Here is a 21316-nt window from a genome sequence, read left to right as displayed (position 1 = left end):
ATAAAACTTGAACGCTCATTTTCATTTTCTCCTTGAAACCCATCTTCTGGATCTATTTTCTAATAACACTTTCGTTTGTTTGCATTTGCAAAATGCATTTATGATGCATTTTCTCCCTAAATTTTTTTAGCAGATTCTAAAAGAATCCAGCTTACCATAACTCACTGTTGAAGAGGTCCCTCTCAGGGTGGCTCAGATGTTACATTTCCGTTGGGTCTAGACCCACCAGAACACTGGGAATGCATTTTGCTAAAATTCCACGGATTGACTGTAAGTCTTTGACTTGCATCTACTTTCTAAAAGTTTGCTTCAGGAAAGAGAAAAACGGTTATGAAAAACAGTCATGTCGGGGTGCCTGGGTGGCTCAGTCGGTTAAGTGTCCAGCTCCTGATTTTGACTCAGGTCATGATCTCACGGTTCCTGAGATGGAGCCCTGCATGAGGTTCCATGTGCTGACAGCAGACAGCCTGCTTGAGATTCTCTCTCTTCCTCTCTCTGCCCCTCCCCAGCTCACGTGTGCGCTCTCTCTCAAAATAAATAAACCTAAAAAAAAAAAAAAAGTTGTGTAATAGCTAAAGCAATCCTCTGTGTCATGCCCAGTCCCTAAAGAAGTTCTAAGAGGGTCTATTGGGTTTTCCTCAGTGACGCCTGTAGCTCCCCTTCAGATCAACATCTTCGCTTTAAGCTTCCGCAGCTATGTCTGCAGGTGTTTCTTCATCCCTTCAGGATCAGGTGTTCCCTCTGGCTCTACTTATTCTAGGCATTCTTTTTTTTACCGGAATGACAGAGCACCCTGATCTTAGCTCCTGAGTTTAATCCTATTAGGCAGAGATAGTCCACTGGCTTTTTAATATAATGTGTGCTTCACCCCCTCTTCTCCTCATTCCCCAAAGATTATGTTTCTAAGTAGTTTTTCACAAGCCAGCTCTTTTTTTTTTTTTTTTTAGCTTTCATCCACTCCACGGATTTATTTTATTTTATTTTATAATGAGCACCAGCAAATGCGCCTCTCAAACCAAGAACTCGAATATCACTGTTAACACATCTTACGTACCCCCCTCCCATTTCATCCCCCCCCGACTTCCCTCTGAAATAGCCACTAACTGAATTATGCAGTTAGCATCTTCCTGCTTTTTTTCCCCTCTTATCACATTTATGATACTTTTGCTTGCCTTTAAACTTTACTTTTTAGATTTTTTCTCTTTTTTTTCTTTTTTCTTTTTTAATTTACATCCAAGTTAGTTAGCATATGGTGCAACAATGATTTCAGGAGTAGATTCCTTAATGCCCCTTACCCATTTAGCCCATCCCCCCTCCCACAACCCCCTCCAGTAACCCTCTGTTCTCCATATTTAAGAGTCTCTTATGTTTTTGTTCCCCTCCCTGGTTTTATATGATTTTTACTTCCCTTCCCTTATGTTCATCTGTTTTGTATCTTAAAGTCCTCATATGAGTGATGTCATATGATATTTGTCTTTCTCTGACTAACTTTGCTTAGTATACTACCCTCTTGTTCCACCCACGTACTTGCAAATGGCAAGATTTCATTCTTTTTGATTGCTGAGTAATATTCCATTATGTATATATATACCATATCCTCTTTATCCTCTTCTCCATCAATGTATGTTTGCGCTCTTTCCATACTTTGGCTATTGTTGATAGTGTTGCTATAAACATGGGGGTGCATGTGCCCCTTTGAAACAGCATACCTTTATCTCTTGGATGAATACCTAGTCGTGCAATTGCTGGGTCATAGGGTAGTTCTATTTTTAATTTCTTGAGGAACCTCTATACTGTTTTCCAGAGTGGCTGCACCAGCTTGTATTGCCACCAACAATGCAAAAGAGATCCTCTTTCTCTGCATCCAGGCCAACATCTGTTGTTGCCTGAGTTATTAATGTGAGCCATTCTGACAGGTGTGAGGTAGTATCTGATTGTGGTTTTGATTTGTATTTCCCTGGTGATGAACGATGTGGAGAATTTTTTCATGTTGGTTGGCTATCTGGATGTCTTCTTTGGAGAAATGTCTATTCATGTCTTTTGCCCATGTCTTTACTGGATTATTTGTTTTTTGGGTTTTGAGTTTGATAAGTTCTTTATAGATTTTGGATACTAACCCTTTATCTGGTATGTCGTTTGCAAATATCTTCTCCCATTCCATTGGTTGCCTTTTAGTTTTGCTGATTGTTTCCTTCGCTGTGCAGAAGCTTTTTATTTTGATGCGGTCCCAATAGTTCATTTTTGCCTTTGTGTCCCTTCCTTGCCTCTGGAGACGTGTTGAGTAAGAAGTTGCTGTGGCCAAGATCAAAGAGATTTTTGTGTGCTTTCTCCTCGAGGATTTTGATGGCTTCTTGTTTTACATTGAGGTCTTTCATCCGTTTTGAGTTTATTTTTGCGTATGGTGTATGAAAGTGGTCAAGGTTCATTTTTCTGTATGTCACTGACCAGTTTTCCCAGCACCACTTGCTGAAGAGACTGTCTTTTATTCCATTAGATATTCTTTCCTGCTTTGTCAAAGATTAGTTGGCCATATGTTTGTGGGTCCATTTCTGGGTTCTCTATTCTGTTCTCTGAGTGTCTGTTTTTGTGCCAGTACCATACTGTCTTAATGATTACAGCTTTGTAATACAACTTGAAGTCCAGGATTGTGATGCCTCCTGCTTTGGTTTTCTTTTTCAAGATTGCTTTGGCTATTTGGGTCTTTTCTGGTTCCACACAAATTTTAGAATTGTTTGTTCTAACTCTGTGAAGAATGCTGGTGTTATTTTGGTAAGGATTGCATTAAATATGTAGATTGCTTTGAGTAGTATTGACATTTTAACAATATTTGTTCTTCCTATCCAGGAGCATGGAATATTTTTCCATTTTTTTGTGTGTGTCTCCTTCAATTTCTTTCATAAGCTTTCTTTTGTTTTCAGTGTACAGATTTTTCACCTCTTTGGTTAGATTTATTCCTAGGTATTTTATGGGTTTTGGTGCAGTTGTAAATGGGATCGATTACTTGATTTCTCTTTCTGTTGCTTCATTGTTGGTGTATAGGAATGCAACCGATATCTCTACATTGATTTTATATCCTGCAACTTTGCTGAATTCATGAATCAGTTCTGGCAGTTTTTTTGGTGGGATCTTTTGGGTTTTCCATATAGAGTATCATGTCATCTGCAAAGAGCACAAGCCAGCTCTTACTTTTTCTAGGTGTATAGATGGCTGATAGATGTGGGGACAGAGATGTCAGCCAAAAATTCTCTCTCCAGCTGAGGCACTCTATTTAGGAAGTGCCGTGATTTGCAGAGCAAATATGTAGACCAAGGGCGTAACAGTTTTCTCACAACTGAAACCAATCTATAGCTCATAGGTTAGGTATCTGTAGTAACATCTGCTTTGATGCTTTGGAGGGGTGAGATAGAGTAGCAGTTAAGACTAGCTCTGGACTGATAAACATAAATTAAATCTTGGATCTTCCACTAAATAATTGTGTGACCTTGGAGACCTTCTAAACCTCACCTATTAAATGAGCATAACAATAGCTTCTTTCTCATAGTGTTATTGTGAGTATTAAGGATATAATACATATGACTGGCTCCCTTAGCTCTGTGCCTGACCCACAGTAACGAGTGAGCGTTAACTATAATTATTTAGCCTCATGTACAAGATAACAGTAGTTACTAGGCATAATCTCTAATATAATATAGAATATATAGTGCATAGACTTACTTTTTAAAAAACTATATATGGAAAATAATGTCATACTTTCTGTGACCTAATAGTGTTTCATTTTAGTTTTTTTATAGTAACTAATGTTTCCTGTGAGATATTGACATAACATAATGCATAGTATGATCTTTCACTTTTAAGTGCTGTGGCAAGAAACCTGAGATGGAAAATCTTCCTGGAGATTAGAATTTGCCGCAAACCACAAAATAATTTCATCGAATAGGCAGTTTAAAATGAGTCACAACTCAGTCACTGTGGCATTGCAGATACACTTAGGGCACCCTGCCATGGGCATGGCTTTCAGGAGAGGCAAAGAGCGAGGCACTGTAGATCACAGCCATGCAGGGAGGGAAGGACAGTCAGGTGTTAACCAAGTGATAGACTTCTAAAGAGTGAGAGCATGAATTCCAGATGTATAGATTTCGGTCATACCTTTCAACTCTTTGTAAATTATCTATCTGATTTATAACTATATAAATCATTGTGGTATTTGGGTTAAAAGTGAGGTAATTTAGTCTTAGGTTTTCCATCTTCCCATGTGTAAATCATTTGAACAGTATGCAAATAATTTCCTATTTGAGACTCCCAGAAAAAATACCTCCATTTCTATCTCTGTACATCATCACCAGCCATAATGAATAGGTCTGCAAGAGTGTGCCAAGAGCCCCTGCCAAGCACATTCTTCAAGGGAGAGAGGCAGTGTAGCCTACTGGGGACAGTGCTGGATTACAAGCTGTCACAATGGTGTCTCACTTCCTAGTAGGTCAGTGGCATCCCTTTTCATGTTACCACATTCTCTTTAGTCAGATGCTATACCACAGAAGAATTATAAAGTTACACAAGTGTCTTGGAACCTAACAAAGTTTATCATCGTTATTGGGCTAAGATTTGAAAGTCAGGCTTTGCCAGCAAGCCAGAGAGTCAGGTGACTATGGCTTCATCTCTGGAGCGGCTCTCTTCTGGACGTTCTGTGGGGAAAATTCAGCTGTTTCTTCCATGATCAGATTTTGAAAGGTGCTGGGGGAAGACGAGGACTTAAAAAGCAGCACTCCGTTAAGAGTGCTCATTTTTATCAAGGGATTTTAGTTTGGTATTATGTCAGCTGGGTTAAATTGAATCTTGTTTTCCCAAAATCACTGGGATCACAAAATTTGCATTGGCCCAGTCCACACCTGCCAACTAGTGCTATCCTCTTTCTTCAAAGCATCCTCGGAGCTTTCTGTTTTTCTCTTGTAATGAGGACAGATGAATACCAAGCGACCCATGCTCAGCATTCTTCCTCAGACTTTTCTGAAAACCAAACAGTAAAGGAAAAGAAAGAAGAAACCCAGTGTCTTTAATTTCTTTTACTATTTTGATTCCTTTTTGGCTTGACATTAGGCTTACTGTAAGGTCGCAAGCATCTCAAAGCTAAAATGAATGGGTAACAGTGGATTTGGGGGTAGTGTAAATTCATCTTCAAATGTGGCCAAAGATTTAAAATAAAGCAGTAACGAGTATTTTTATTTTAGTAGTTCTTCTACACTCTGTAACATAGCAGAACACATTGACTTTAAACAACTCTCTAGAAATACTACGAAGTTGCTACCTTATCCTATGAGTTATTGTTCAGTGTCTTAAACTCAGTATTGAGGTATTTTGCAACTACAGCTTTTTTACCTGCAGTGTAAACTTTCTTTGTCTTTCTGTCTTTGATATGTTTTTATTTTATCAGTAATAACCTAAAAGTCTTTTCTTTTTCTCACAGTCTGACAGCAATGCAAGCTTCCTCCGTGCTGCCAGAGCAGGTAACCTGGACAAAGTAGTGGAATATCTGAAGGGGGGCATAGACATCAATACCTGCAATCAGGTAAGAGCATGACTCTGTACACAGTGAAGAAACACTCATTATCTATAGATATATTCCAAGAGCCCAAGGTTAATTTTTGTCTTTATTGAATTTACTAAAATATCAGTGATTCAGACTTAGGAAAATCCATTTTCATCCTCTTACCAACTTTTGAAGCCTCAGACATTTGTGTCTAGACCTAATTTTGCAGCAAAGCAGATAGATCAAAAATAACAACTGAATGTCAGTTTTTGTCTATGAAATGGCTGGGCCTTGGTCAATAGCTGGAGTATTGACCAAGAATGATGTTTTACTTCTTATTTATCATCAACTAGTTATCCAGACTGGCTTCTTTTGTTCTCTGCCATATGCATTTTACTCATAGGTAACTGAGTGTTAAAATTTGAGATAGAGAAATAAGAGAATAAAACAAAAATTATCCCCCCTCCTTCCCTAATTATTTTTAAAATATGGATTACAATGAGAAGAGTTTGAAACTGTTAGCTTAAGTATGAAGTGTTTGGATTATCCATTCATTTACATCCATTCAGTAATGACTCCAGACAATATTGTACATTTTGGATATTATTCGGTCCCATGGATATTGAGATTTTTGTGCTATTTTTGGACAAGATTTTTGTACCATGAATACAGCGTCTAGTAGACTTCAGTGTTCACGACAGTGTGCTAAATGTTGGTGGTGCGTGTGTGTGTGTGTGTGTGTGTGTGTGTGTTTGACAGAGCTGACTGGGAAGTGAGTAATTCTGGCTAATTTTAAGTGAACAGAAGGAAAATCTCATTGTTGGATTCTACCTTATCTATAGAATGCCCCTTTATATCCTGGTATATATTGAGCCCAGTTATGCTCAACCCATGGTTTCCTGAAATTAGTAAATCTTTCAAACACAACTTTTCAAAAAGTAGACATATTATCTCAAACTTACTCTCCTCTCAAACTTCTACCTGCTGATTTCCTCATCAATGTGTCAATTCCAACAGTTCTCCTATCATCTCCCCCTCTACCCACCAACCCAGCTCCAGTACGGCACTCCTTTCTTAGTCCATCTTCTACATCCATATTTGCATTAACTGAATCACCTCAGAGTCACTTATCATGGTTGCCATAATACCCTCCTTAATTCGGTTCTGTCCTCATCCTGTCCACTCTGGTCAATTTCTGAACTATGCCTTGAGTTATTTTTATAAAGTAAAAATATAATTCTGTCATTTCCCCCAACAAACTTCCAGGGGCTCCCAATGCTTAGATTAGTGAAGTGGTTGTACCAAAATCACTTGGAGGATTTTGCAAAGATTGCGGGATTTCCCTTGCTCCTCACCAGCAAGGGAGAGGTGACTCTATGCTGAAAGTCACCAGCATAGAAAGCATTGTCACTGTTGGTAATATTTTTTATCCTTTAGAGGAATGCATTTCTTGGCATTAAAAAATGGTGACAGCCACTTGCTATTGGGAAAAGCAATATGCTGTTTCCCCAATATCTCTAGTATTCTTTTGAGTATGACAAGAATTGAAGGACCCTGAATGCTCTTTATCTGGGCCATTTCTTAGGGTGTGCTTACAGTGAGCAACCTTAGGTACCATCTCCTTCTTGACAAAAAGCAGGCTTATGTTTTCTTTTTTTTTTTTTAAGTTTATTTACTTATTTTTGAGAGAGAGCACAAGCATGCAAGGGGGGAGGGACAGAGAAAGAGAGGGAGAGATAGAATATGAAGAGGCTTCAGGCTCTGAGCTATCAGCACAGAGCCTGACGTGGGGCTTAAGCCCATGAACCATGAGATCATGACCTGACCCGAAGTTCGACCCTTACCTGACTGAGCCACCCAGGTGCCTCAATGTGTTTTCTTATTATAAAAGCTGCGTCCTTCTTTAACATAACCCAGTGTGCACAGGCATCTATCGTTGGCCCTGTGTGTCACTTCTGAGGGATTGGGAAGGGGCATAGGGAACTGACACAAGCAGCATGGTGACACTCAGCAAGGGCTTTTGCTGTGAATCATAAAGTCATTTGTCTCTGATCTAGGAAACTCTTATCTTCTGCCAGCATCATGAAAGAGTAGTTTGACTTTTTAGCTTGTATGTGAGATAAAATTCCAGACCTTACATACTGACACTGACCTATGGAATAAGGCCAAATCCCTTTATCCCGATATATAAGATCTTCATATTCTGCATCTACATTCCTTTCTTTATCCATCTTATTTTCCATTAAGAATTGTTTTGATATGTTTCTCATGTTCTTTTGAACAAATAATTTGAACTTTAAGTATATTAGTTACTCTAAAAGAAAAAGAACATCTAAATTCCCATATGGATACATGAACTTCTTCCAAAAGTGCCTATGAGACTAAATATAAAATATTTTTATAATTTTAACATATTGCCTTAGATATTTTAAAGTATATGAAATACATTCCCAAATTTTAATATTGATCCATTAAATTTCTAAATGTGCAACATGCTAGAGAATAGGCAATGAAACTATCAGTTCATTTAGGTAAAATTATCATCAATAATGCCAAAAAAGGAACCCAAGGAAAATGAAGTTGACTGCGGTCAAAGCAAATGCACTTAACCCAAAATTGTAACAAATATATTAATTGTATGAAGGATCTTAAGGGTATTTTTAGGGTTCTTTGTTGTTTTTTTTAGAAAAATAATCTCTCAGCAGTACTCAGTTTTTTCTCCTCCATAGACCAACCTAACTTTTTGAGTTACCTCAAAAACTTTTTGGTGCCTAAATTATTTTTCTTACAGTGGCCAACTGTCCAGTAACATGTTGCTGTACAAGGGAAGAACATTTATTTTTGTGAACACGTAGCACAGTATCATGAAACCACACAAAACTTAGAGCCCAGAGACTACAATTTAAGTTCCCTAAGTTCCCTCTCCACTTCTGTCAGTCATTTCAATTCAGAAAGTGACACTTTTCTAATCTCTAAAACAAGATAATAATAATAATACATTCAATCTTATATCACTGGGTTGCAGGGTAAATTAAATTATTAAATAGGAAAGGAATTTTTAAGTTGTACATGTTCTAGTTGCAATTAGTATATATAATTGACCAAGAATCAGAAAAATTAAAATTCAACTGCATACAACATATGAGATTGAGTCTCCTCGATCACCTGAATTTACTAGGTAAAAAGTAAGTATTGTTGTCTGGTGTTGGTCTTTATTATTACTATGCAAGGATGTACATTAAATAGAGATTAGAGAAATAAAGTGACTAATGTTAACTATTTAGCCACTGTGTATCAGGCTTTCCGCTGGGGTCTTTACATGTGATGCTTTATCAACCAGCAGAGACAAATGTTATGAGGTAGGTAGGTATTTGCTGGAACTTACAAATGCAGAAACTGAGCCCACAAGTGGTTAAGTGATGTTCCCAGGGTCACACAGATCTGTCTGTCTCTGGTGTACAAGTGTTTTCTACTGCAGGACATTTTCCTGAGACAGATCCTGAGATCTGTCCTTCAGGATGTACAATGTGGCTTCCTTTATCTTGAAGCTCAAATCTTCAAGATGTACCATTGTTAGTGTAAAAAGAGCTTTATTCATCCTTAACATAATAGTAGATAGATGGACTTTTAAATCAAAGCGCACCACTACCAGGATTACACTAAAACTCAAAATTCAGAGCTGAATATAATTTCTGAACACCTAGGAGGACAACTAACTCTTCAGCCAAAATACAGCTGTATCTAACGAATATGTAAAAGCTCAAAGTTACTATGGCATATGAAAGAAGAGAAGAAAAAGTGTCCATTATTTTGCTTGTAAGCCTGGGTTTCTGGGGAGCATCATGGCATGTGACACAGAAACCAGAACTTTCTGTACCCTGCTATATTTCTCAATGAAAGGCAATCTGGGCTGTACCAGCTTTCCAAAAATATCGCGTGTGTTGGCGTTCTAAGATTCCTTAAGCTGAAATTTGGATGAAATTTTTTTTCTTTATAAAATTTGTCTCATGACTACCAAGAGAATTTTGAAATTTAATCCAAAAATACAATTTGGCTTTTAATCACTTAAAGGATATGACAAAAAAATTCATAATTTTGGCACAAAACAATTTTCTTAAAAAACAAAGACGACTTCAAGTCTTCATTTTTCTTTTCCAAATGGTTAAAAAATCTGTTAACTTCTGTTTTCTATAAAAGATAAAACTGGTAATTTATTTTTTTTATTATCTCTTGTACACTCAGGAAAGAGAATAAATCTTAGCATTTGCTCCCGATCTGAAACTCATATATATGTAATGCTTTTATTTATTTAGTAACTATTCACAGTCTAATAATGTTATCAACAAGGTTAATGTCCAGACATTAAAAATAGACACTATAACCTTTTCATAAAAATATTTATGGCCGGGGCACCTGGGTGGCTCACTCCGTTAAGCATCCGACTCTTGATTTCGGCTCAGGTCCTGATTTCATGGTTTGTGAGTTCCAGCCCCCCACTGGGTTCTGTGCTGACAGTGGGGAACCTGCTTGGGATTCTTTCTCTCTGCCTCTTGCCTGCTTGTGCTCATACTCACTCTCTCTCTCACTCTCAAAAATAAATAAACAGAACCTTAGAAAAAATGTAGCCAATTACAAGTCAATAAAAGGCTCAGAAGATTCAGGTACTTTCACCAGGCATAAAATTTATTGGTTTCACTGCAGTGACTTCAAAATAAAGGTTATCACTTATCATTTATTGAATGTAATCCTGGAGATGACCCTGAAAGTTAATAGTCTTTAATATATTCTAATTTTTGGTCTTGACCTTTTACTACTGAGGTATAAAGGTGCAAAATTACCAGTTAGATCTTATGCTTCCTTTATCAAAGACAGAAGGCAAGGTTAAAGGAACATTTTCAAAAGAATTTTAATGTTCCTAAAATACCAAGTCTTTACCAGCAAGAAGGTACACCAAACAATGAATTTATCATATGCTCACGTAGTTATGACTCAGACCACAATGCATTTTTGGAAGTCATTTTAAGAATGTAGGTGCTGGAATCCAAATTCTCATTTTATCCACTTACCAGCTATGTGACCCTGGACACCAAGTGTTTCTAAGACACCGTTTTCTCAGCTGTAAAATAGTGATCGTAACAACACTGGAGCCATAGCATAGTTGTGATAATTAAATGCGATGTTTGCAAAAGGCTTAGCAGAATACACATTCAATAAATATTAGCAAATAATAATCCTTATTATAATAATACAGTCTTTTTATATTGATTCTCAACCTAAACTTTAGCAAAAGCGGTGCTGGTTCTCATAGGCAGGGCAGATCATAAAAGGTATTCTCATAGCCTGTGTCATCAAATAGGAAAGATCGCATTTAGTAGCAATTTGGTAACAATTTCTGTTTATCTGGGTTAAATTAAACTAAATTTCTTTTCTGGAACTAAAATCCTTTTTACCAATGCCATTTGGATCCATCCACTCTGGACCTCTCTTTAAAAACACTAACACCAATTCTATTAACCTGGGAATTTATAGAGGCGACAGTGATGAATACTTGAGAATTGGACTTCTGGAATTAATGGAACATGGAATGAACTATATCCAGTTTCCTAACCAATTAAATTGGGGCACAAATATACCTGCAAATAATCTTGTTAAGTATTCATTATCTGACATCTCAGAGGAAGCAAAAGGTGGCACGTCTACCTGGTTCTGGTTACATGTGTCCTTTGGGTTTTGGATTCTATATTATTCTCTAATTCTCTTCAGTGCATTAACACTGGTCCTTGGTCTATACTAAGTAGTACAGATTCAGGTTGGACTTAAATAACATCTGCCCAGTATTTTGAGCACTTAGAATTTTCATTTTCATTTTCTTTCTTTCTTTTCTTTTTTTCTTTTTTTTTGGAATTTTCATTTTCATGTTGATAGTTGTTCAATGCAAAGTAATTCCAGTAGACTTTTCATCAGCCACTTGTCCATAACTCTAAAAAATTTTGTCTCACAGATTTAGGAAGATGTTTGAAGTGCAACTCTTATTTCATTTAAAAACGCCAGGGGTAGCTTCATGCAGAGCATTTCTGTGACTGTCTTCTTACGTACTGTGCTGCAGCGGTTTAGATGAAAACAGAACAATTTATATTCTGGGAATTATCTTGAATGCTCTTTTCCTATGACTAAAAGACATGGGTTTTAATACACAACTCCCATGTAGCCACTCCATTCTCCTTAATTCATCTCAGATATTATAATCACATTATTTCTGCCAGTCTGAACTCAGGCTCACCGTTTATCTTTTTATTCAAACATATAATATGTGTTTACTATGTGGCAGGCACTGACCTAGGCGCAGTGAAAACAGAGACAACACCCCTGCTCTCATATAGCTTATAATCTACAATGTAAGAAGACAGAGATAATCATCAACCAAAAAAGTTAGATATGTGGGGCACCTGGGTGACTCAGTTGGTTGAGCGTCTGACTTCGGCTGGGGTCATCGTGGTTTGTGAGTTCAAGCCCCACATCGGGCTCATTACTATCAGTGCAGAGCCCACTTTGGATCCTCTGTTTCCTTTTCTCTGGCCCTCTCCCTGCCTGTGCTCTCTCAAAAATAAATAAACATTTAAAAAAAGTAAAAATGTGAAAGGAGTAACTAGTAAGTGATAGCGGGAAAATATAGCAGGAGAGAATGAGAAGGAATGGAAGGTAAGCAATGTGTTATTTTAGATAGGATGGTCAAAAAAATGCTTGAAGAATTTGACCAAGGAAGCCCTGCACTATTTGCAGGGAATATATTTTAGAAGAAGGCCTGACAAGTGAGAAAGTCCCAAGGAGGGAGCATGCCTGGTGAGTTCAAGGTCCAGTAAGGAAGTTAGTATAGCAGGACTAGTAGGAGATCAGGGGAAGAGAAGTAAGAGGTCAGGAAGAGTCATCTGCAGCACCAGGTCATATAAGATGTTATAGGGTATTTTAAGAACTTTGGCTTTAATTCTGAGAGGGAAGAGAAGTGATTGATTAGAGGGTTGTTAGCAAAGAAGTGACATAGGTTGACTTAAATTTAAATAGTAACGCTCAGACTGAAAACTGAGAAAGGGCAGAGGAGGAAGCACTTTTGTAATACTTTAGGTAAGAGGGCAAATGTTCTACACCTGGGCAACAGGCAGGAGAGATGGTAAGCTGTGGTTGGATTATGGATATATTTTGAAGAGAGAGCTGATAGATTTTTTTATGAAGTTAGTATAAGATAAGAACAAAAAAGGAGGAGCCAGGGATGAAGGTTGGGGTCACAAAGAGAATAATAAGGGTTGAAGATTCGTTAACTGAGAGGGGAGAGGAGGTGGGAGACAATCATCTAGGAGAGTGGAGGGAGAGTGAGTAAGGGTGACAGAGCATGATTGGAAAGCGGAATTAAAAGCCTACTCAAGGATCGTGACCAGCTAGTATGTACGTGTATTCTTCTGCAGCCACAGTCAGATACGGACTCAGATGGAGAGTTATATATAACCAGGAATGTGGTTTAGCTAAGCATGTATAGTATAGCTAGAGAAAGACAAAAGAATTGAGGATGCATGCAAAGGAATGAATAAAATGATTCTAAAAGATTGTGCATGCGATGTAGCTCCACTGAGTGAGGAGAGAAACAGGCACTGTGAAAAGGTGAACAGACTGTAGGTGTCAGGCATAGAAGGATTGTTGAAATTGGATCAGTAGATTGTCAAGAGAGTAAATGGTGGTCAAAAGGTCAATGTTCTCAATTGAGATCCGGGGCGGGGGACGGGGGGAGCAGATTATATTATTGGAATGAGAAGGTCTGGAATGTGACGATAGATGTGAGGAGATGATGTAGAGAAAAGGAAAAATCCTTGGCCAAGAAGTCAGGAACCCTTAAGTCCAGAGTTTTGGAAAAATCACTTTCGTATAGGCTGGAGAAAGTGGCAGTGTGTGTGTGTGTGTGTTGATGATTATAAAGGAGTAAACTAAATCCTATCATCTCTAGTCTTGTCAAAGCCTTTTCTCTCCTTGTATAAGAAGCAGAGGGAATAAAAAGGAAACCTTGTTTTTAGATGGTAACTTCCCCCAAATTCTCAGAAATGAAGAAAATAGATATGTAGAAGAGAATGTTGCAGTCCGTTATTAAAAAGTGGCTGTCTGCTGAGCTGGGCATGATCAGAAGCTACCTGTCTGTTAATGAGCCTGCATATGTACATGTATACACCTCAACATAGGCAATTCTTTTTACTTTCATACTCAGTTTCTCTTCAGCCTCTTCCCTCAGAAATGAAATGTCTTCAAGATAGGGTAAAAGAGTCCAAAATGCAGAAACACAAAAGCTCATAAGGGTATACCTTGGAGCATGTAACTCCTGGCTCCCCCCTCCCACCACCATCATCACCACCAAAAAAAAAAAAAGAAAAAAGAAATAAAAAGAAAGCAAACTGGTGGTGGTGGGGGGGGAGGGGGTGCCTCGGTGGCCCAGTTGGTTGAGTATCAACTTTGTCTCGAGTCATAATCTCATAGTTCATGAATTTGAGCCCCTCATCGGGCTCACTGCTGTCAGCATGGAGCCCACTTCAGATCCTCTGTCCCCCTCTCTCTCTGCCCCCCTCTGCTCATGTTCTCTCTCTCAAAAATGAATATAGACATTTTTAAAAAAGGGCAAAAAATATCTTAAAAAGCCAACATCAATGAAAAAAGAAAGTTCTTTGTACAGGGCAGAGTGGGCAGTGGGGACAGTCTGAAATGAAACCCTGTACCTTAGTGGTATGCAAAGTCATTGCTGGGGTGAGTAAAGAATGCTTGGGAAAGGGGTTTATGAGAGAATTCATGGCGTGATGTTTTCTTGAGGAATGAGGAAACACAGCAGTTGTGCCCATGGCACGTAGAGAAAGGTAGGAGACATAAAGGTAACCAAAACAATAGGAACAAATGTTTTAGAACTATGCTCCCAACAATGGACCTCTAAAAAAAAACAAACTACATGGTCTTCTCAAGAATTTCTCACTTCATTGATCATTTATAGTTGGAGACACTTTGAAACAGGGTAATATTATCTCCTTTTAGCATGATCTGACCCAGTTGTTTTCTTGACTTTGTTTTAGAATGAATCTCTCCTGCATCATCTAATACAAGGTTCACGTACTCATCAAAATCAATGATACAGCGCTCTATCTACATGTTCACTTGCTCATAAAACCACACCTGAATCCAAGATCTATTTTGCAGGTATCTGAAGATGAGGTTGATGGGCTGCACCATCACCTTCTGCATTTTTTGACTCTGGCCATGGTACGCCATGGTGGAAGCTGACAAAGACCGCTGGAATTATTAGTTTAAACACCAAACTAGCAATGGTCTCTACCGCGTTTCTGAAGTATAGCTGACATACAAAGTTATATTAATTTCACATGTACAACATAGTGAGTCAACAATTCTATGCCCTAAGCAATACTTACTGCAACAAGTGTAGGTACATCTGTCACCATACAATGTTCTTACAATATTATTGACTATATTACCTATGCTGTATTTTGCATTTCCATGACCTATTTATTTTACAACTGGAAATTTGTACCTCTTCATCCCCTTCAGCTATTTTTCCCATTCTTCTGCCTCCCTCCTCTCCAGCGATCACTTTTGTTCTCTGTATGTATGAGTCTGTTTCTGTTTGTTTTTATTGTTTAGATTCCACATATAAGTGAAATCATCCTGATTTGCCTTTCTCTGACTTATTTCAGGTAACACAATAAGCTTTAGGTGCATCCATGTTTTCTCAAGGGGCAAGGTCTCATTCTTTTTATGGCCGAGTAGTATTTCATTGTAATGTATACTCTAGAGCCCTTTTTAACAACACCTTTTAGTGAGATTTTTTTGTGTTTCTCTAAAGGGGCACTAGATTATTTTTAGCTATTTGCATCTACAACTAACAATTTAGCAATATGCAGAAAGCCACATAAACTGGGAACTTGGAACATTAGCAACACAGGAAAATTAAGAGGTTTATAAAGATAGGTTCATAAAATATACCAATACAAATATGGCTAAAATTAAACCTAAGGGGAAGAGAGGCTAGCACTGACTTATATGATCATGACAAATAATGATTACAAACTAGAATTTCAGCTTCAGTGTTGTTGGTCAGTGAAAAGGGCACTCTGTTGGAAAGACTAGGAGACCCAGGATTGGCACATAGTAAGAATCCAATTAATATTTGATAAAGAAATAAATAATTGAATGAACACAGACATTTGGCCAGTCACTTAAACTAGTCTGAGTCTCAAATTATCCATTTTTGAAGTGAGAAATAATAATACCTATGATATCAAATAATAGTTATCTTTGGGGTGCCTTGGTGGCTCACTTGGCTAAGTGTCTGACTCTTGGTTTTGGCTCAGGTCATGATCTCACGGTTCATGTGTTCAAGCCCCATGTCAGGCTCTGTGCTGACAGTGCAGAACCTCCTTGGGATCCTCCCTCTCCCTCTCTCTCTGCCCCTCCCCTGCTTGTGCTCCCTCTCTCTCTCAAAACAAATAATTAAGCTTAAAAAAATAGTTACCTCTATTGCATGTCTACAATATGCTTATCACTGTACTGCATACTTTATAATCTTCTCAACATCCTTCTCTGTCTCAAAGGGAGACCACTGGGTGCTCAAATTATACATGTGAAAACCCATTGTGTTGTGCACACTCAGGAGACCAAAGTATGGTTCTGACAGTTGCAGTTAGATAGGATTTAATTAAGATGTATGGCCATGATTGATGATTTCACTCAAACTAGAGTAGCTGTATGGACAGATTTGGGGAAAGTACTAACAAGTTTATTCCTTCTAACTTAACCAAAATTGTCATTATTTCTTTCAGATAACTTGTAATTTTGTGTAATGCATAGGAAGGTCTTGGTCATGCCTCCTCAAACATTTATTCTGCTTTCTAGATGGAAGGACCCATGTTTTGTCAGGTTCTGTTTACAAACCATCTCTTAAGGCAGTATTTCTTCTCTGTAGAGAGAGGAGACTTTTTTTAGAACCCTGAGAATACATCCATATGCTTCAGTGTGAGAAATGCTGCGTTTAAATTTGGGTGTTCCTTTCAGTGATCACTTGGAATTAATTGACACAGTCATAAACATGACCAAGAAATTACCACATGATATTTAATTAAATATCCTCAGAATCCTGAGATCCTTAAGAACACATCAAGGGATTTCAGACTGAGAAAAGCCCCTATAGATTAAGTGTTTCTCTCAGGATCCAATTTCGTCTTATGCATGTTAATGTTAACCAGCTTTAGCCTCAGAGAGTGAACTTTTCCTGATTGTGTTTACAAAGGCTAGAAATCATTCTGTTTGTACCTGACTTGCCCACGCATTGACTACATTACTGACAAATGTAGAATAACTGGATGGATTAAGCAGACGCCTATTTACCTCCATATGGTACTTACTATTCATTAGCTCACCCATTGTGCGAACATTATTAAAGTATCCTTTTTCTTATACTAGATACTATATCAGGTGTAGAGCTTACAAAAGTGAATAGGATTTGATTCTTGCCCATGATAAGCCTTGTTGGGAAGATAAACAGAGAACACAAACACAATTGTAAGAAGAACCAAATTTTGTGATTACTCAGGATAAACTAAGCCAGCTTGTGAGTCTTAGACAAACCTGAAATTGACACTAGATGAAATTTGTAGGAGTCATTTTATAATGATGGAAAGCAGAGTAATGGTATGTTACCCGTAAGACTCCTAAAGCCAACCTTTATTTTGTGGTGGCTCCTTCCTCGCTCTCTTCATATTCTTTTAGAGTCCAGGATGCCAACTTTGGCTTGTTTTTAATTAAAGTTGTTTTAAAAAATGAGAAAATTAGAAGTCACTGTAATTCTATAATAATATTGCTAACTTTTATATGGGTACCTTTACATGTAGACTTGGTTCCTAGCACAATTTGTCATACCATAAAAGTTCAGTAAATGTTTTAATATGTGAGTAATTGACACTCAATTGTTATTTCACATTGAATTTAAGCTTCCTCTAGTCTATATTAAATTTAAACTTTGTACCATGTTTTTATCTGAATTTAATATTTAGTACAAAACTGTTTCTTCACTTCTGCCTCATTAGGAGTGGGAGGATAGGGGGGTGCCTGGCTGGCTCAGTCAATAGAGCATGTAAAAAAACCTCTTAATAAACAGGTTGTAAGTTTAAGCCCCACGTTAAGTGTAGAGATTACTTAAAAACAAAAAATCTAAAGAAAAGAAAAAAGAAGTAGGAAGGTAGGGTACATTCTGGAATTGCTATGGAACGTTTTTATGTTCTGTTCTCCCTTCTTGTTTTCCTTCTCTTTGAGATCCTGCCACTCTTTCCCTTTCTTACTTCAGTCTCACCCTTGAGCCCTGCAGGCACATCCACTGGAGGCCACAGCACTAAGGAGTTCTTCCGTTTCATTAAAAAAAAAAAAAAAAAAAAAAAGTTACTGGTTGATTCTGATATATACTCCTTATCCTTGCTTACCAATTTTGATAAGTTCCATGTTAGAAGGAGAAAATCCAGGTTTTAAAAAAATGTTTATTTTTGAGAGAGAGAGAAAATACGCGCGCATGCTCGCACACAAATGGGGAGAGGGGCAGAGAAGGGGGACAGAGGATCCAAAATGGGCTCCAAGCTGACAGCAGAGAGCCCAATAGTTGACAGCAGAGAGCCCAATAGTTGACAGCAGAGAGCCTGATGTGGGGCGAACTTACAAACGACAAGATCATGACCTGAGCCAAAGTGCAATGCTTAACCAACAGAGCCACCCAGGTGCCCTGAAAATGCCCTCTTTTAAAATGAGTTGATTGAAATATTAAATGAGTCAGTGATAAATCTACAAAGGCAAGATTCATTCTCTTGTATATTTATTTCCTTTAAAATCTTCTGGAAATGATACCCTCATTACTTGTCGTTTGATCTAAGAACCACAGAATTTTATTACTAAGAAACTTAAAGGATCAACCCTTTCCTTAATTTTTACTTTAAATTAAAACTAGCTAAGTTTCACATGGATATGATAATAATATTCTAGAATGCATTATAGAATTATTTTCTAATTTTGACACATTTGGACACTTTATGTCTAGAAAGGAGATTTCTCTTTAATTACTGACTTACTGTGAGAGACTGAGATACTTACTATTCCACAAAATACCAAATAGAATTAATGAGAAATTGAAGTCTAAAGAGAGCTAAATAGGATTATAATGCAGGGTCCATAGATTTTTTTTTTTTTTTTTTCAATTCTAGGAGTTAAGGGTATAGTTTCTGAGCTAGAATCACCAGGTAATTCATAATTCATAATGTTCAATTTAAGATTAAGTGAGTTAATGCAATTAAAAGCTTAGAACCAAGCTTGACACTTAAGAATGTTGTATGTTTTAGCTATTTAAATAATTTGCTGCTGACTTTTAAAGTTAATATTTAAATCTCTTTAAACCATGACTATTATAATAAGTAGCTCAAATAATGTTCTTTCTTTGAGCTTCATATAGTATTTTGCTTTAGCATGTGTTAAGTCAAATATGAAGGAAATAGTGTATCTATTATTTCTCATTAAAATTAACCAAAGAATGAGCCCCTGTGAAAACAACACTTAAATAAAAGAGTTAAAGCTTTCTGTCATAAAATAGCAGCTCTTTGAATTTTGTAAAGGATGACTACTTTCTGGATGGACCAGGTTCTGTCTTTCCTAGGTTTCATTAGAAGTGAAAATACCTTCTCTTTAAGATTTTATTTTTTTTAATGTTTAAAATTTATTTTTATTTTTATTTTATTTTGAGAGAGAGAGAGAGTGAGTTGGGGAGAGCTATTCAGGGAGAGAGAAAGAGAACCCCAAGCAGGCCCCATGCTCAGCACAGAGCCAACACGGGGCTTGATCCTACCACCCTGGGATCATGACCTGAGCCAAAAATCAAGAGTTAGACCCTCAACCAACTGAGCCACCTCGGAACCCCTAAAGATTTTGTTTTTAAATAATCTCTTCACCCAAAGTGGGGCTCCAACTCACAACCCCAGCATTGAGAGTCACATGCTCCACAGACAGAGACAGCCAGGCATCCCAGAATCGAAAATACTTTTTTAAAGTAAATAATTTCTGCATAAATTAATAATTTCCCTAGTCCAGGTAAACATTGTACAGTAGACTCAGAAATGCTCAATTCGACTCATTGTATTTAACCAAATATCAGTGATAGAAAACAGGAGTTAGGAGTATATGAATTTCTTCCTTCTTGCACTTAACCAGGAAATCATAATATTTTACATTTGCATATTATTTTATAGATTCAAATTAGCATAAACATGCATTATTTTATATTCTTTTTTAAAAATAACTATCTGAAGAAAGCAGAGTGGGAAATTCATCTGTTTTACTAACGAAGAAACTTGAAATTGTGTTGTTAGTAATGGAGACAAGCCAGGAACCCAGGTTTTGTGTTGCCTCCCCTGGACCACACCCCCTCTCAGAGCCCCGGATGTGCATGCGGTTCAGCAGTGACTTAGTGGATATTTTCAAAGTGAAGAACTCTTCTTTGTCCCATCATCATCCTTCATATTTACATCACAACACCCATCTAAAAATAAGAATTATTAAGTTCAGAAAATTCAAATAAGCATACCATAAAAACCAATCCTCTCTTAGAATGGTCTTTGTGCACGTTAGCTTTGATCTGAAAGAACATCTACTTTTCCCAACATGCTTGCATGTCTTACCTAAACCTCCTTAGTTTTTTTTTTTTTTTTTTTTGCAGTCCAGACCATGCATGTGTACACAGTCTCTCTCTGACACACACATGTGTGTGCATGTATGTGTGTGTATTGTGAAAATTTTCACCAAAAAAAACCCAAAACAAAGCAAAATCAACACTTGCTCATCTACTTGCACTCTGTTGTCTTTATTCCACTTTATATTTTAAAATGTTGATTGGCAGTCCATTCAATAGATTTTATTTTTTTTAATTTTATTCGTTCATTCATTCATTCATTCATTTAAATATAATTTATTGTCAAGTTAGCCACCATAAAATGTATACAGTGTGTTCTTGGTTTGGGGGGTAGATTCCCGTGATTCATTGCTTACATACAATGCCCATTGCTCATCCCAACAAGTGCTCTCCTCAAAGCCCATGACTTATTTTCCCCCCACCCAACCCCCCCAATGAAACCTCAGTTTGTTCTCTGTATTTAAGAGTCTCTTATGGTTTGCCTTCTTCTCTGTTTGAAACTATTTTTTCTCCTTCCCTTCCCCTGCGGTCTTCTGTTAAGTTTCTCAAGTTCCACATATGAGTGAAAACATGATATCTGTCTTTCTCTGACTGCCTTATTTCACTTAGCATAATACCCTCCAGATCCATCCACATTGTTGCACATGGCGGGATTTCACTTTTTTCTAATTGCCAAGTAGTATTCCATTGTATATGTAAACCACACCTTCTTTATCTGTTCATCAGTAATAGATTTTACAACCCACTTATGCAAAATGACCTACAGTTTGAAACTTGATTTACAACTTAATTATTTTAGCTTTACAAACATAAATAGGTAACTGAGATCAAGTTTGGACTTCTGCTCTTCCTCTTTTTAGTGGTGAGGATCTTGAGGCAAATCACCTGATTTCTGAGAATTTTAGGGTCCTTCTTTGTAAAATATAATGTGTGATGTAATATATGTAAAATATAATAATGATATCTATGTCATTGAGTTTCTTATTCTTTGATTCATCAAGTATTTATTTCTCAGCCCCATAACTTCTTCATCCCTCTTGATC

General features: G+C 37.3%; 1 protein-coding gene and 1 pseudogene across 2 annotated transcripts in view; one reads left to right on the top strand and one right to left on the bottom strand.

Annotated features, from left to right (window-relative positions):
* The window catches only part of ANK2 (ankyrin 2), a 244114-nt gene that overhangs the window by 28102 nt on the left and 194696 nt on the right, over window positions 1-21316 (top strand). For both annotated transcript variants that reach the window (XM_042935661.1, XM_042935662.1), the window contains exon 2: window positions 5462-5563. In XM_042935661.1, coding sequence (XP_042791595.1) covers window positions 5462-5563 — 102 coding nt within the window. The remainder of the gene's footprint in view (window positions 1-5461; window positions 5564-21316) is intronic.
* Window positions 14443-14812, bottom strand: LOC122217940 (annotated as a pseudogene).

This window comes from Panthera leo, chromosome B1 (assembly GCF_018350215.1).
Source record: "Panthera leo isolate Ple1 chromosome B1, P.leo_Ple1_pat1.1, whole genome shotgun sequence".
Taxonomy (NCBI): domain Eukaryota; kingdom Metazoa; phylum Chordata; class Mammalia; order Carnivora; family Felidae; genus Panthera; species Panthera leo.
Note: the sequence above shows the minus strand (reverse complement) of the source record. Positions and strands in the feature narration are given on the sequence as shown.